Source organism: Lampetra fluviatilis, chromosome 56 (assembly GCF_964198595.1).
Source record: "Lampetra fluviatilis chromosome 56, kcLamFluv1.1, whole genome shotgun sequence".
Classification (NCBI taxonomy): Eukaryota; Metazoa; Chordata; class Hyperoartia; order Petromyzontiformes; family Petromyzontidae; genus Lampetra; species Lampetra fluviatilis.
The window spans coordinates 1785612-1801352 of NC_136330.1; the positions used below are offsets into that span (position 1 = coordinate 1785612).

Below are 15741 nucleotides of genomic sequence, written 5' to 3' on the forward strand. Positions count from 1 at the left end.
GTGCCCTTTTGAGTTTCACCTCCACAAATGGGAAGCCGACGAAGGGTCGTTCTATAAATAGGCAGCCTGTCTACCCACCGTGGCGCTGTGGATTTCACCCCCCCCTCCCAACCCCCCCCCCCCATCTTGGGTTCAGAAAACATCAGCGTAAAAAACACGCTTCACCCTAACCGCGATCGAGAATCAGAGTGAACATCTAACACTCGTGGAAAATAAAAGCGTGCCTGTCCACCCACCCCCCCCCCAAAACATAAAACAGGACAATTCTATAACTTTGGTGGGGGGGGGCCAGGGGGAAATGTTGCAAGGTCACGTGATTTTGCAAAACAATGGAGTCTCTGAAGCCGAAAGAGGAAACTTGTGCACTTGCGCGCGCGGCCACCGTTTTTAGGAAATCGATGGACCTCCGTTAGGCTCCGTTCCCCGAGGCCCAAAAATAAAAATAAAAATTCAACGGTAAATTCCAGAGCCGAGAACCGCCAGGCCCCCGGGTCCCCGTTTGAAGCCCCATTTTTTATATTTTTTGCGTGCGCCTGGGAAATTCAGCGCGAGGCTGGGAAAATTGATGTCATGACACGGGTCCTCGGAGGAGGAGGTACCCCGAGAACAGAGGACGCCTTGCCGCCTCATTGTGTTTCATCAACTCATTTTGGGGGGGGGGGGGCGGGCGGTCGGGCGGGGGGGGCTCAATTATAAAGCTCGTTGCTGATTAATTTCCCGAGCCGCCGCCACTGGGGGGGGGGGGGGGCTCGATCAATGGAGCTGGGGTGGATCTCTGTGCACCGTTTAAAGTAACCCACCCACGCCGTCATTCCTGAGAGATGTGGCAGCGAACGTTGAACTTGCAAGCGAGACGTGGTGAGCGCGGTAGCAGCAACACGAGCAACAACGACAAAGGGAGACACGCGAATGTTGCGGTGGACGAGTGCGCGCGGCAGGGTGCTTCAGGAATATCGCACGACTGACAGACGAGGCGTTTAATGGTCGTAAACGAAACGAACGCGAATACAAACTAAAAAGAATGCAGAGATTTAGCAGGGAAGGGCTCCCGCTGAGATGTTTTAGTTCTTGTTCAGAAGCGACCTTTGCCACAAAATGATAGCTCAATGAAGTGGCTTATCATCATCATCACCACGTGGAAATGTATTGCAGCTAAATACTCTGAACGCGTGACGTTGATTCTTAATGTGAAGGGGAAACACCTAGAGGACCCGGAGAAAAATCCGCATGACCGCGGGGAGAGAGACACGCAAACTCCAAATATACAGCAGCAGGCGTCAGAGTCGGGATCGAAGCCACACGACCTCCTGAAATTGTCATTTTATTTTTCATTTAAATTTAATTTATTTTTTATTTTCTATCTACGTAACTTTACCGAAAGAACCAAAGAATATTAGAGAAAGAGGACACAGAACACATTTTCGTAGAGGTTCAAGCGTGGTGAACGTACTGTTTATATACCTCCATTTTTATTATGAATGAACATCGAATGACGCTTGCGCAATCTTTTTATTTCTCCCGCGGCACCGTTTGTTGCGTTTGCTCTCCCTGTTTCGTTGCTCTATTTCATTTTACTTGTTTTGCTTTCGTCATTTGGATGACCCAGGTCACGCTTGCGCACGAGCCTCATCCTCGTCTATGGAGTTCCCACCTGGTTAAAGAACATAAACTTGAAACTTGAGAGTGCGTGTTTCACGAAGCTAAAACGACGGTCCTTCAATGCACGTGGATTCCCATCCGGTTTAAAAAACACAGTAAATCAATCAACGTGTGCGCGTGTTTGTGGGAATTCAGGAAGAATATTGAGGAAGAATATTTCCTTGCTCCCGAGAGCACAATTCGGATGATTATAGTCGGAAAAAAAATGTCATAAACAATAAAAACTATTCTAAACACATAACCTTTAATTCTAATTAATAAATGTGCCATTTTCTAAGGGCTTGACTGTGTAATAATTATTATAATAATAAAAATGTATTGTTACAATTAAAAAAACGAAGTAAACAAAGGCCCGTGGGCCCCAAAAAACGGCAATCGGCCAGCAACCAACAGCACCAGTGAAGGTGTAACAGAACAGATGGAATCGTTTTCTTCACATTGAGCAAGGTTATGAAACGAGTTTGGGGGGAAAAATAATTACAACGGGAGGAAATTCCAAAGGCGAAGGAGGCAGCAAGAGAGGCGATTTCTTCACCTGCAGCCCGGTGGTTGAACGCGGCATGGATGAGATAATCACAGTCAGTGTCTGGTCAACAGATTCCTCGACGCGAGGGGAGGGATCGATGAGCGATCTTCACTGGGAACGGTAAACAACAGTAGCACGAGTGGAGTGATAAGGTGGCGACTGACCGCCTGGCGAGCAAGTGATGGATCAGCGAGTGCCCGATCATTGGTGGTCGACCTGGATATCAATCGTGGTGTGGTATTACCATGGGCCTTCATTCATCAACTCTGAACAATTATAACTCCTGCACAATTTTGGAATCCGGCCAGAGTTGGAGAGCCCCCCCCCCTCTCTGCTCTGCTCTGAATAAGGAAATCCAGCCAGGCCCCGGGATAATTTTCTCTTATAAGGCAACGAGCACCTTCAGAACAGACGAGCTGAATCGCTTATTCTTACATTTGCGCTTGCGCACGACTGCCAACGCATTTCACCCTCATTTGCTCGATTGCTTAGTGACGCGAAGATTTGCAATTCGCCCAAAGGCCATATTCGGTAAGCCTGAGCCATCGCCGCGTTGACGTCGGAAGCCGTGCGAGAGGCAAAAGCCATGACGCCGGACATCTGGCGGGCGGTATTACATAACCCGCTTCATGTTAAGAGCGCAGCCTCATAATTAACGACGAGGATGGGGGGCGCGTGGGTGGGTGGGTGGGTGGGGGGGCTTGGAATTTCTTAATCAAGCGCTGCGTGTTGTGTTTGAGAACGCTCGGGCTGGCGTCCGTTGCTTCACGCTCGGACGACGACGCTTTCTCGGAGAGAAAAGATCACTCGGTTTGGGTGTTCGGTGGCGTGCGGGCGCAGGGGCGGGAGTGGCGGGGTCGTTAGGGAGGCCCCTTGCTTGGTTGTGAACAGCCACCACGGCTTGATGAGTGGTTTTTTTTTAAAATAAAAATGCCCCCACTTGGACAACGTGTGACGCTGTCCCTCTGTGGGCATTGACGTCTGCGCAGTCAAGAACGTCGCGGTGTGGTCCGTGAGTGCGAGCGCGTTCACCGCTCGTTGCACGGGATTCACGGTTCGAATTCCAGCGGCGGCCCTGGTTAATGCTGCGTGTGTAATATCCGTAATAATACTATTATCCATAATAATAATAATACCACCGGAATTGTTGGCGTCAAAACCTTGCCATCCTTGTCCTACTTTGAATTACTTTTGGAGATCAGATTGGCTTTGATGTATACATGCCATCGATCGCTCTGCTTTGCAGACTATAAGTGATACATATTTTGTACGTGGTGCGTTTTGCTTGCCTTGTATATGTTGTGCAAGTTGTACCACGCTCTGCTAGTTAGACCACGCTCCGCTAGTTGTACCATGCCATTCGCAGCCTAACCGTGTACAGTTGTTTGTGGGTTTCATTTGTTTTGCTGTAGCCCAGTCCCCATCGCAAATTAGTGCACGTATTACCCAATGGGGTTTACCTGTGTGCAAAATAAGTCCTAACTGAAACCTTAATAAGCAAATGCTCTATCTGCTTCGCAGCAGACGTTGAAGATTTCTTGACGATATCCGAAAAGAGTTTGGCCATTGTGCGCCCGGTGTCAGAATCCAAATTTGCCAAAATAAAAAAACATAAACGACATCACAAATAACTCGATTGGGACGATACACAGCATCCATCGCTCCCCTGCTGATGGACGAATGAGTTATCACCTCGATAAACGTAAAATAAACTTCAAACGACGCCATACGTGGTTGCGGTTAATGTCACATCCCGGATATTGTCACAAATCGTGGTTTGGATAAGCCTCCCCCTACGCGATGACGTTTTGGACAATTTACAGGATGGATAAAAATGTATATACGTTGCATCAAATCAAACGTATCCAATTCATGAACAGGATACACACTTGTGTGTCCTTTATGCATTGTTGAGTAAATATGTTTGGGATGCGGGGAATGGAAATAACATTTTGAAATAAGCCACAAATGACAGACGCCATCCGATTGCAAACGGTTACAATCAGGACGTCGCTGTGAAAATAACGCATGCATCACAGCGAGCAAGTTGAGTGGCTGTTAAAGTGAAACATATCGCTGTTTCAGAAAAAATAGTGTTTACTTAACTTGTTTTCAAAAAACCAGGGAACATTTCAGTTAAATAAGCGGAACAGTTTTTCCAACTTCTTAATGTAAACCCAGTAAAATTGTTTAAGTGTTTGAGAAAAACCTCCATGCAAAAAACTGATAGTCACTGAAACGGCTCGGTACAAACGTTGAACCAATTCAGTTCCTGAAGAAGTTCCCAGCACGTGGGAGCGAAACGTCGGACATCGTGCCAAACGACGCGCGGCACGACCCGAAAGCGCGCCGGAGAGCCACGCAGCGCAACCGCGAAACTCCCCACGCACGCAGTCCGCTCATCGTTCCACGAAAGTCGTCGTCGCTCCAAATTCGCACGTGTTCTCCACTCGATTAACATCCCATGAAAGGACACCGCAGGGCAGCGGCGGTGGTGGTGGCGGTTGGAGGTGATGGCGGTGGTGGCGGTTGCGGTGGTGGCGGTGGTGGCGGTGGTGGTGGTGGAGGTCGCGTGGATTTTTCTCCTGATCCTCCAGTTTTTCCTTCCACATTTAGAAACGTGCAATTTGAGTGTTTGGCTGCTATCAATTTCCACGTGGTAAGTCATTCCGTTGAGCTCTCATTTGTGGCCAGGTTGCTTCTGAAAATGAGCTCTATAGCTCGGTGGGCATTACCTGATAAAACATTTTTAATAGTTTAGTTAAGTTGTAGTGCCATACCCTGGCTCGCTCGGAGAATGCAGCACAGCACTAATGTGGACTCCACCATTTCCGTCTGTATGGGATAGAGCGTTGCCTCCTCGCACGCGTGGGTTTCATTTCTTCCTCGATGAAACACTCATTCAGTGGTCGATAACACCTTCCTATGTCGAGGAGCACCCAGCTTGGGTTGAGGTTAGGGATGGTCAACCACGTCGTTGAGCTATCATTCGTGGCAAGGTCGCTTCGGAAAAAAAGAGCTACATAGCTCAGTGGGCCTGACCTGGAAAAATGCAAATATAATTGTTGGTCCGGACTCACCATCTTGCTGCTGCTTCCCCTCGTTGATTCCCCGTGCCTCTCTTCGAGAGTGAGTGATGAACACTGAGCGACGCGTTACAAGTTGCAATTGTAAATCATTGTATACCCATATATATATCCAACCACTTTGCGAGCATGGCCTGAGAACAAGCACACATTACAAAACCCTCGTCATGGGAAACTCCACATGCTGCAGGCACAAGGGCGGGCTTCACGAGCGGAGCGGCATGGGAACATTGCAACCTGCTTGAAACTCGTCACGGAAAGGGAGGCGATAGCCAGAGGCCAACAATCCCGCTTGCGCCTGAATGGGTGTGGATTCACCGATGCATCATCGTTGCCGTCCGCACCGCCGTCACTGCTCGTGCCAGGTTGGCGCTGGCCCCGTATAGCCTCTAACAGACTGTTGAGCCGAGTGCTGTTCGCGAGTAGCACCGGCACGGCACGCCCGAGCGCCTTTGTTTCTCCAGGTGCTCATTTGAGGCTGAGTCGACCTAGATGAGAACCCAGGACCGGCTCGGACAATAATCGTCGCTGGTGTCCGTGTCCCGTGAGCGGGAATCAAACTCGAATCGCCGGGTTCAAAGCGCAGTGCGCCAACCACTCCACTGCTACCGCTCCCCGGGCCCACACGCACCCAGAGACCCGAGCGAGCGAGCGCACGGTCGCCCCGACAGCGCGCGGCACAAGCGCTGCTTTGTGGCGGAGGGGCGGCCTCGTCTTGGACGCGCTGTACCACCCCCCCCCCCCCGTGTTTGCCTTGGCGATTCCGCTGCCTCTGACTGCGCTGTGGCTGAGTCACTCCCACAAGGGTGGCGCCGGGGATTATGGAGGGGGGCCAGGGCCCCCCGAATTACGTTTGACGGGGTCCGAGGGCCTTGTTTTAGTTTGTGTGTGCTGCACGTTGAACTTCTTTCGCACCGTACGTAGCCAACCGCGCTAATTGGAGTTTAGATGCCTCCACCCGTAGCAAGGCTAAAGATCCGCCTCTCAATAGGCTGTTGGGGCACGTGCCGTTACAGCGAGTTAGTAGCACCTGTGAAAACTGGACAAGGTGGGGGAGTGGGGGTGGATTGATGGAGGGGCTTCGGAAGTGCGAATCTGGCCCTGGATGGAGGTGGCGGTGTCGGTACGAACCGCGCGACCCTCCTGCGCCCACATGGTCCCAGGGGGCCGGCCCCGTTCACTGCGACGCGTCGGCAGATTTGTCGCAAGGCGAAGTGGACGGCGGAAAATCTGTCGCTGCCGTGCTCGGCGCGCGTGGGTTTGAATCTGCGATGATTCACGCCGCGGGTTGCGACGCTTGCGAAAGGAGCGTATGAATAGCAGTTGATTGTAGCGATGCCAGTGTGTGGTCAGGGCGTTACAGCGGAATTTTGTTGAAATGGATTGGAGAAAATGAGCGAATTTGGACGGTGATGTTAGCGGAGCGATCACTTGTACCAAACTGCTCGCGTTACTGCCAATTTGTGAGTTGGGAATTTCATATTTGAACAGCCGCTGGGTTTCCATGAAGATGTAGGCGGAACAACTAAATCTATTCAAATACAAATAGGCCTGTTCCTAATTACAAGAACATTTAGTAACTTCCCCGTTTAAAAAAAAAATGGAATCGTTTATTTATTGAATGCCTACTGCTCGTGTCATGTGCTGTGATGTACGCGTCATTAAACTACAACAACCGCCCTATTAATCATTGATTTCACAAAATATTGGGATTGTATACTCTTTTTTCAATCCATCATATGTTCACAAATAACTTTTATTCGAATAATCGACACTTCGTACAAATCTTACCATTGATATAATCTAAAGTAAAAAAACGACGTTTTAAAAATGTTTGTTCTTAAGTGCATTTTTTGTAAAAAAAATACATTTTGTGTTCTTAAATATATGTAATTATTGTTACAAGGATAAGTCAGGAAATATCGAAGTTTGTGGCCTCCGGTTGCCTGGGTGAAAGTGGTGGTACTATTTCCTTGCCAAATCCTGGCCAGCTGGCTCAAAAACTCAACAAACATACTTATTCCATCAAAATATACTTATTCAAATATACTTCTTCAATCAAAAGAGCGGATTGTGAACCCAACGAATTTTAACATTAAAGATGAGGCGTGGTAGTGGTGGTGGTGGCGGCATCAGCAGCTTTGGCCACGAATGACACCCACGATTTTGCGTGACACCTGCACGGTGCTGCTTACGTGTTGTGCGAAATATCAAACAGGCAGCGTTTTTCCATTTGTATTCCAAAAAACAATCATCGACATTGACACATAGTTGAATCGCCGCGAATTTGACACGTGCTTAATATCCAGCGATGGATGGAGGCCCTGGCCATGGAGCCCTGTGAGATAAAAAAAAAGCTGCCACCGCTGCCCGCTGAAGCTGAGCATGCGTGGGGAATGTGCGAGGCTGCCACTTTGGCAACCGCGACAGCGAGCGGCAGGACGCGGCGAGACGAATGCCGTGGGAAGGCCGCCGAAGTGCTGTCCGATCGGCTGTACGCTTGGCGCGCGTTCGTGTCTCGTCTGGCAACGTTGCCGGAGCCAAAATATTACGCTTCTTAATTCCTTGAGCGCCTCGCCCAAGGGATATTATATCTGGGATTGTTGTATTTTCCATCGAACCCGATATTGCGCTTTTTGTTTCGCCGAATGGTCCCCCAATCTTCAGGTCATCGAACAGAGCTTTCCTTTATCTACCCCTTGGCCCTGCCCACCAACATCCTTCCGGACCAGGGGTCGGCAACCAAAATAACAGGAAGACATTTCTTTATAATGCGGTAAAACAAAAACACTCAATAATTCAAGAGCCGCCAATGCACGTGAATACGAGATGGTGGTCCTTAATAAATAATAAATAACGGCACGATGCGGCCTTTAATGAGTCGCATGCCAACCCCTGGTCTAGAACTGTAGCAGACATCAGGGGTGGTGACATGCGGCCTAGGGGTGGCGCGTTCGCCGCTTGTTGCAGAGGTTCGTAGTTCGAATCCCACGGCCGCCCTGGTTAATACTGCACTTGCGATAACCGTAGTGCTACTAAGGCGCAACGACTCCATCACGGTGGACGCTGAAGATCCCCTCCCCCAACGTAATTTCGCAAAAGTAGGACCATTGTGTGCCACCGTCAGTGTCCAATTTTGCCAAATTAAAAATAAATTACACGCAGATTACTCAATTGGGATGATACACGAGCAGTCATTTCCTCCTCCTGGCAGACCAAAGCCCTAAGTAACTCTTGCAAATGAGACTCATCCTGGTCTCTTGAGTTATCACCTGCTTAAAGCAAATAAACTTGAAACTTCACCCTCGACAACATGCCCCCATACAGATATGTTTCCTTCTGTGAATTGTTTCAGCTGTAGACTTTCCCTTCCTCCCCATTGCCCTCGCTTCCCATCCAGCTGAGTTTCGCAATCCAATGCCGCACCCACACCTCGATCCATCAACTGTCTTCCTGCCATTTATATCACAATCAGTGGCCAGTGCAGGCAGTCGTTGATGCAGAAGTGACTCGATAGCGACATCTGTAGACTTGCGGAAGATCAGAATCCGCTGGATTGTTTTGCATATTTCTGCCTGGATCACTGGTCCAAAAGTGCTGCAATATCACATTACCAATTTTTCAATATGCCACCTTACACAATTAATTGCCTTGCATGCCTCTAAACTGAAGCCGGCTGCCGAAAGTCTGGAGAGGAATAAAAAAAATGCTTGAAATGTTTTGTTACTTGTGAAGAGTGAAGTCTGGTGTAGATTTCGATAAGTGAATTGTAAAAGGTAAAAGCGCAGCCCTGCAATTTCTTGCTCGCGCCACTGCTGGCAGAAGGGCCTTCGTAATGAAAAACTCTCGAGAGCTAATAATTATGAATAATAATACTAATTCAATTTATAACGCGTGCAAATTTGCGGACCTAACGGCCGCAACTCAGAGGCGCGGAGCCAAGCTCAGAGACACTCGAAAGCACGTGGTTGTAGAGGTGAGTCGTTTAGTGTCTCTTGAAGGGGACGATTGAGGTGATGCTGCGAATGTACAGAGGGATTGAATTCCAGACTGTGGGGGCAGCCGCCGAGAAACGGCGCATAGACGTGACCGTCCTGGACCTTGGCATCAAGAGGAGGTCGTGAGTCACAACTGCGAAGGCATCTTCCGTGTGCTGCGCTGCAAGTCGTCAATAATGAAGAGAGGTACGGGGGGCAGGCAGATGTGAAGGCGTGGTGGCAGAGGCAGGCGATCTTGTATGTGACCGTGGTTGTTTTGAAGTCTTTGAAGTTTTTTGAGGTTGCCAGAGGAGGTCCGGACTAGGACGCTGTTGCAATAGTCGAGGCAAGACCCAACTATGCAACATGCCAATGTGTTGGCAGCTTCAGAGAGCTCCTCTAGAGAGAGTAACTTTGGCCTACTCTTCCACATTGGCCACACGCGACCTGCCGATAGACTGCCCGTGGTCGTCGCTCGTTTACGCCGCTGCTGGGTGGACAGAGACGGTGGTGGGGGTGGGAGTGCAACGTGGAGGGGGGGGGGGTTCAAGGGACCTACCCCGTTGTTTCAACCGTCTGGAGATGGAATCGAACCGGTGTTCCCTGAGCTTGCGAGTCCAGCGTGCCAACCATCACACAACCGCCGCTAGCGAATCTCCCTCCCGCGCACGTTGTGTGTTGCTGAGCCCGCGGCGCGGCACGGGAGACGCCACGCCCTTGGCCACCGAATTAAATACAAAATAAATCCGTGGCAGATACAAAAAAACAAACAAACAAAAATATTACCGGTGCGAAACGGAGCGTGTTGAATCGGCGGCCCCGTGGCATGACGACCGAAGGAAAATTATTCTGCCGATACTCACCCCCACGTGGGTGTGTGGGTGGGTGTGTGGGTGAGTGGGTGTGTGTGTTGGTGGGTGTGTGTGTGGGTGGGTTATGTGGGTGAGTTGGTGGGTGTGTTGGTGGGTGTGTGTGTGGGTGGGTGGCTGGATGGGTGGGTGGGTGGCTCGGTGGGTGGGTGGCTCGGTGGGTGGGTGGCTGTGTGTGTGGGTGTGTGGTTGGGTGTGTGGACGGCTGGACCCAGCGCTTTTGTAGCCTGCGGCTTACAAAGGGCCCGATTGTGTGTCAGTCCACGGCCAGAAGCGTCGTCATCTGCTGCCGGGCGTGAGCATCCACGCGTCTCTTGCCAAGCGCTCGTCTCATTTGGTGGGCCCAAAGCCCTCTCCGCTATATAATGAGGCAAAGCCTCGCTTCTAGTTTTATTATTCTTCTTCTTCCCTCTCGTCCTCCTAATTGTGGCCCACGATGTGCGCAACTGTGAGAGATTGAGGTGCAAGTCGTTGAGCCATCCAATTGTTTTATTTTTATTTGAGAGTTGGTGAATTGCAGGTAACGCCACACACACAACACAGGCAAAGATCACCCGCATAGCCTAAACAGACTGTTGGGGCAAGTGCTATTAGCGAGCACCTATGAAGGTCGGCACGGCACACGAGGGGGAGCACCACGCCCGGCCGTCTTTGTCTCCCTTAGTGGCGATATTTACACACCACGCCAAGTACTAATTTGAGGTTGAGTCGACCATGGGGGAGGCCCAGAACCGGGTCAGATAATCGTCACTGCTGTTGACCGTGAGCGGGAATCGAACTCGGGTGGCCGAGTTCGTGGCGCAGCGCGCTAACCACTACGCCACCGCTCCTCACACACACGCGCACGCACGCACCCAACCCACCGCTGAAGCGGCCCCAGGAGTCCCTCGAGCCGCTGTGCCACGCGCCACCTGTACAAACTACTTGTGCGTGCGAGTGCCGGTGCTTAGGGTTGGTCAAGGTGAGCGGTCAGGAAAACAGTCTCGGCTCATTTTTGGCTCATGAAAGCGGGCCGGTATTAACGCAACCGGGTCTTAGGGTGGTCACCAAGTCGTGAAACCAACTGGACATCATCGTCGTTGGGTTTTGTTTTCAGTTTGGCTCGGCGAGCGTCGTGGTCGCGTGGCGAGGTTGGCTGCGTTGTTGATTACCGGGGTTATTGCTGTAATTGTTGATCTGTGCCACGGATGTTCGACTCGCATAGGGGTCCACTTCATAACCCCCGTTAGTCTTCACGAACGTAGGTTACTGTGAGGCAATCGTAGTCGCCATCATCATGAGCAGCCATGATCTATCTACCGCTGGATGACTACTGCTGGATGAAAACTTCCCAAGCAGTCGGAGGATCTTTGTCTTGATATTTTGTTGGTGTGTGAGGACAATAGGCTAAATGAACTTGCCCGCAAGAGTTCTCCGAGGCTCAAGCGTGTGAGTGAGCAGCTGCTATTTTTAAAGGTAAAGGCGCGGCCCTGCAATTGCTGGCTCACACCACTGTCGGTGGAAAATGCCTCCACGAGAGAAAGCTCTATGGAGAACATCTCTGGACGTTGTATTTGGCCTACTCCTCCACGCTGCCCAGACTTCTTAGAAGAGGCGGGAGTAGCCCACGCCTTTACCCCGCCACACGCAGCGCTGCCCATCGACTGACTGCGGCGGGCCAGTTGACACGCGCTGGGTGGACAGAATGCGGTGGTCGTGGGGATTGAAGCAGCATCCATTGAGCCCGCACGCATGAAGGGGGGAGGGGGGGTTAACCCAAATGCGTAGCTTGCGTATGGGGGGGGGTCTACTGACAATGTGTGCGTAGGAAACGGGGGGGGGTGAAGACTCGATAATCATTTGTCTACATTGGCCTCCAAAGTATATAGTCCGACGGTGGACTATCTGTTTGCTTAAGCACGTTAATGTTATTAATCCTTGATCGTTTCTGCGTGGATTAAATATCGGCCGTTTAATAGGATTTGGGGGGGGGGGGGTGCGTCAGATTGGGGGTGTGAAAGGTCCGCGTGCGTACAGGGAGGGGGGGAGGGGTCAAGTTTTGACAGATTTTTGCGTACCCACTCAATGGATGGCCCCTATCCCCTGCGCTGCTATTGTGCATGTGAATATTTTTTGGGATCTCAGCCCAATTCGCGCGAGTGATTTCTTTCCGTGTTCGTTGGCCACGCGAGGATTGCGCGATCCGTCCGTTGAGCCGTGCGCGCGATAGATTACCGCCCCGCCAGAGACGAGTAGAGCCACACGGCAGTTTTGCCCTCCGACAGCGGCGCTATAAATCCGCACGGCTTAAGCAGGGCTTAACTCTACCTGGCCTCTAAAACACCGTCCGGTCTTAAATCGGCGCCGAAGCCCCCAACTTCCGCGAGAGAGCCGCACTCACGGTGGAGCAGCTCCTCCGTCGCTCCGACACATCGCGGAGGGTCCGCAGGAGAGCGCGATTGTTCGATGGAATCCGATCCAAAAATCAGGGGGAGGGAGTGGGGGTGGGCCACGTGGAGTGCGACAGAAATCCGTGGTGCGTTGGGCGAGAAGCGACGCTGGGCGAGGGGGGGGGGTCTTCGTGGTGGGCAACTTGTCGGTGGGGCTGACCTCGCGGAATCGAGCGGGGGGGGGGGGACCTCTTAGCTCCGTGTGGCGTTGCGCGTTTGTTGCGGTCCGTGCGAGGCTCGTTCGCTCGTGAGCAAAATGTCGCATTGCTTCTGCGTCGTGCCCGCCTACCGCCGGTCACTTCAGTTCTGCTCAACGATTCGATCATTCGCGTTTGGGTCACGCAACGTGGTGCACAGAGAGAGAGAGCCTTGGGGTGGACGCTGCTGTTTTTCCGCACCTTGCCACCGTGACTTGCCCGTGTCCTCTTGCCCCCGTAAGCCTTGCCTGTTGTTTCTGCATCTCGGAGCGAGCTGCAGATAAGGGATTGGGCACGTGGGCTGTGACACGAGCTGGCGACTGGGCTTCTCTTTTGCAATCTCAAATCGGAAGAGTGATATTTGTAAGGCCACCTGCCACACTTCGTAGGGCTGGGCAACGCAGAGAAGGGAAATTTGACAAGGGGGGGCGGTCCATTTCATCCGAACGGTACGGATAAAGATTACTTAACAAGTTCTTCGACTGCAGTTAGCTCAACTTAAACCTGACATGGGTTTTTAAACGTTGCAAGGATACGATGTGTAACGAGTATAACGCACGGTGCTGTCATTTATACGATACCCGAGTAGGCAATTAAGAGAACTACAAAACGTGTTATGTTATGTCACCTCCAAGCCATCATTTGCTCCAAATAACGTTTTGTATGGCACTGGCCTAATGGGTATTAGCTAATTATGAAAACAATTAACATTGAGGGTTGTTTTTATGTTCCATAGTAGAGGTTTGTGTTAGATCGCGTAAATATATAAATGTTTCGTTGAACCCGCCACCAATGGGTGTTTTGGCCTACTCTTCCACAACTGTGGTGCACCCATCCATGCCGCTCGGTAGACAGAGGCTGGCGGCGGGGGGGGGTATCACAGAAACTCGCCCCATCGTCTCAACCTGCCGTATCGGGAGATCGAATCGTGGCACCGGCGACCTCTGGACCGCAAGCTCACAGAGCCACTGTGACCCGTCGTCTAAACTACCGCGCGCTAGGAGAGCCACTCGAACCGTCGATCACCGATCTGCACGGTGCCAGTGCAGTGCGCTGACCATTGCACCACATGGCAGCACCCCCCCCCTTCCCCCCGTGTCTCGAACATCGCGACGGTACCGCCACGATTAACCCCCCGCGTGTGTTGCCGCCGCTGTGCGCGTGCAGGGGGTGAAGGTGTTCCCGGGAGCGTGCGGAGGCCGCGACTGTTCAGGAGGATGCAAGTGCTTCCCCGAGAAGGGGGCGAGGGTGAGTAGTGGTCGCGTGCCAGCGTGCGATTTTGTTGCGAGGTGGAGCCGAGCTTGCCGATGCCCCCGCGGTGGAGACGGTGAGATGCTTTGCGTTGTGTCTCTGCGCACCCACCCACCCCCACCCACCACCCTTCTCGCGAACGATCGATCTGGCTGCGCGGTGTGACACAGTCGATGCGGTAATGGAGCTCACCTTGACTCGTGCAGGTTCTTCAATGAGTGATGAGGCCGCGAAATAGAATTCTACAACGAGAACAACAAACATCGGTCAGAATGCACTCCTCGTTCCCCACCTCGCTCTCCTCTCCGCTGTCTGGCCATAGCTGCAGGTGATAGCAAAAATCACAAAAAACTACGACGTTTTGATCGCAACAGGAACGATGACAACCAATTGCGTTGCGATCAAAACGTCGTAGTTTTTTTGTTATTTTTGTTATTTTCTTTGAACCTACCTACGTGACTTTACCGAAAGACCCAAAGAATATGCACACACACACATAGATACAAGCAGGCAACCGTGAGTGACAGGGGGGCTTACGGACTGGTGGGGAATGAGGGTCAGATTGGGAATTATGGGGGGTCACGTTAAGGGCGCGAGGCATCGTTGATTAAGAGGATGTAGGAGGTGAGGAATTTTTAGCGATGGAGGTCAAACTTAATGTGAATGAGGAAGTGGTTAGTTATGGGGTCTGGAAGACTTGCGACTTAGCTGCCTCGAAACAAAAACAAAGCTCCCCCGTGTAGCCTTAACAGGCTGTTAGCGAGCACCTATGAAGGCCGGAACGGCACACGAGGGGGTGGGTGGCCAGCACCACGCCGGGCCGCCTTTGTCTCCCTAGTGGCGATATTTACACACCGCACCAGGTACTCATTTGAGGCTGAGTCGACCTAGGGGAGGCTCAGGGCCAGCTCAGATAATCGTCACCGGTGTTGGTGGCCGTGAGCGGGAATCGAACTCTGGGTCGCCGGGTTCGTAGCGCAGCGCGCGAACCACCGTGCCTCTGCTCCCAAATACAGCTGGCGGACAGCACCTACAGCACCCACACCACGCACCAAGAGCTGCAACAGCCGAACATTGCTACAGATTGCACGCCTGCGGTCCAGCACATTGGAGGGGAGCGTTGGTGAATCGCTCAGATTTGTGGAACTCCAAAACCCCGCTGGGGCTGAGAGGTGGCAAGGAAACGGAAGTACAGCAAGTGGGTTTGTGAGCCCCGTGCGTGAGGCCCTCTGAGTGTCAGCCACTCAAAATACGCCTGGTCTCAGCCCATCATCGCCCTGGGGTCAATAAAATTAGGACAAATCTGTGGGGGCAACCTCAGTGGTTACCGTATGGATGTCCATAATATAGGTTTTTTTTGGGTTAGATCGCGTAAATATAAATGTGTCATATGGATATACTCGTCCCTGCCATGAGGATGTGGAGTTTCCACCACTGGCTCAGGGATGTAAACGGGAGATGAGCACCGTTGCCTCAATGCTCATTTGAGCAGGAACTCACTGACGTTTTTTTTGCTGTGCATAAAAAGAACTGGCCAAACATCCCTGAAAAAAAAACATCACAAGTGAGCCCCAGTCGCAGTGAATCTTCTCCGGAACACAGCGAACGCCTGAATTGTTATGCAACATCTTACACCGCCAACTGTAACTCGTAGCAACATCGAAGCAACAGCAATGAACGAAAACCACAACTCCCCATGGTGACCCCATGCGTACGTTCCCCTTCAGCAGCCGCAGCAAACCACAAC

The 15741-nt window shown here is 51.6% G+C and overlaps 1 protein-coding gene across 4 annotated transcripts in view; it reads left to right on the forward strand.

Moving 5' to 3' along the window:
• Nucleotides 1–15741, forward strand: part of LOC144950057 (uncharacterized) — a 132367-nt gene that overhangs the window by 43756 nt on the left and 72870 nt on the right. For all 4 annotated transcript variants that reach the window (XM_078880042.1, XM_078880043.1, XM_078880044.1 and 1 more), the window contains exon 3: nt 13911–13991. In XM_078880042.1, coding sequence (XP_078736168.1) covers nt 13911–13991 — 81 coding nt within the window. The remainder of the gene's footprint in view (nt 1–13910; nt 13992–15741) is intronic.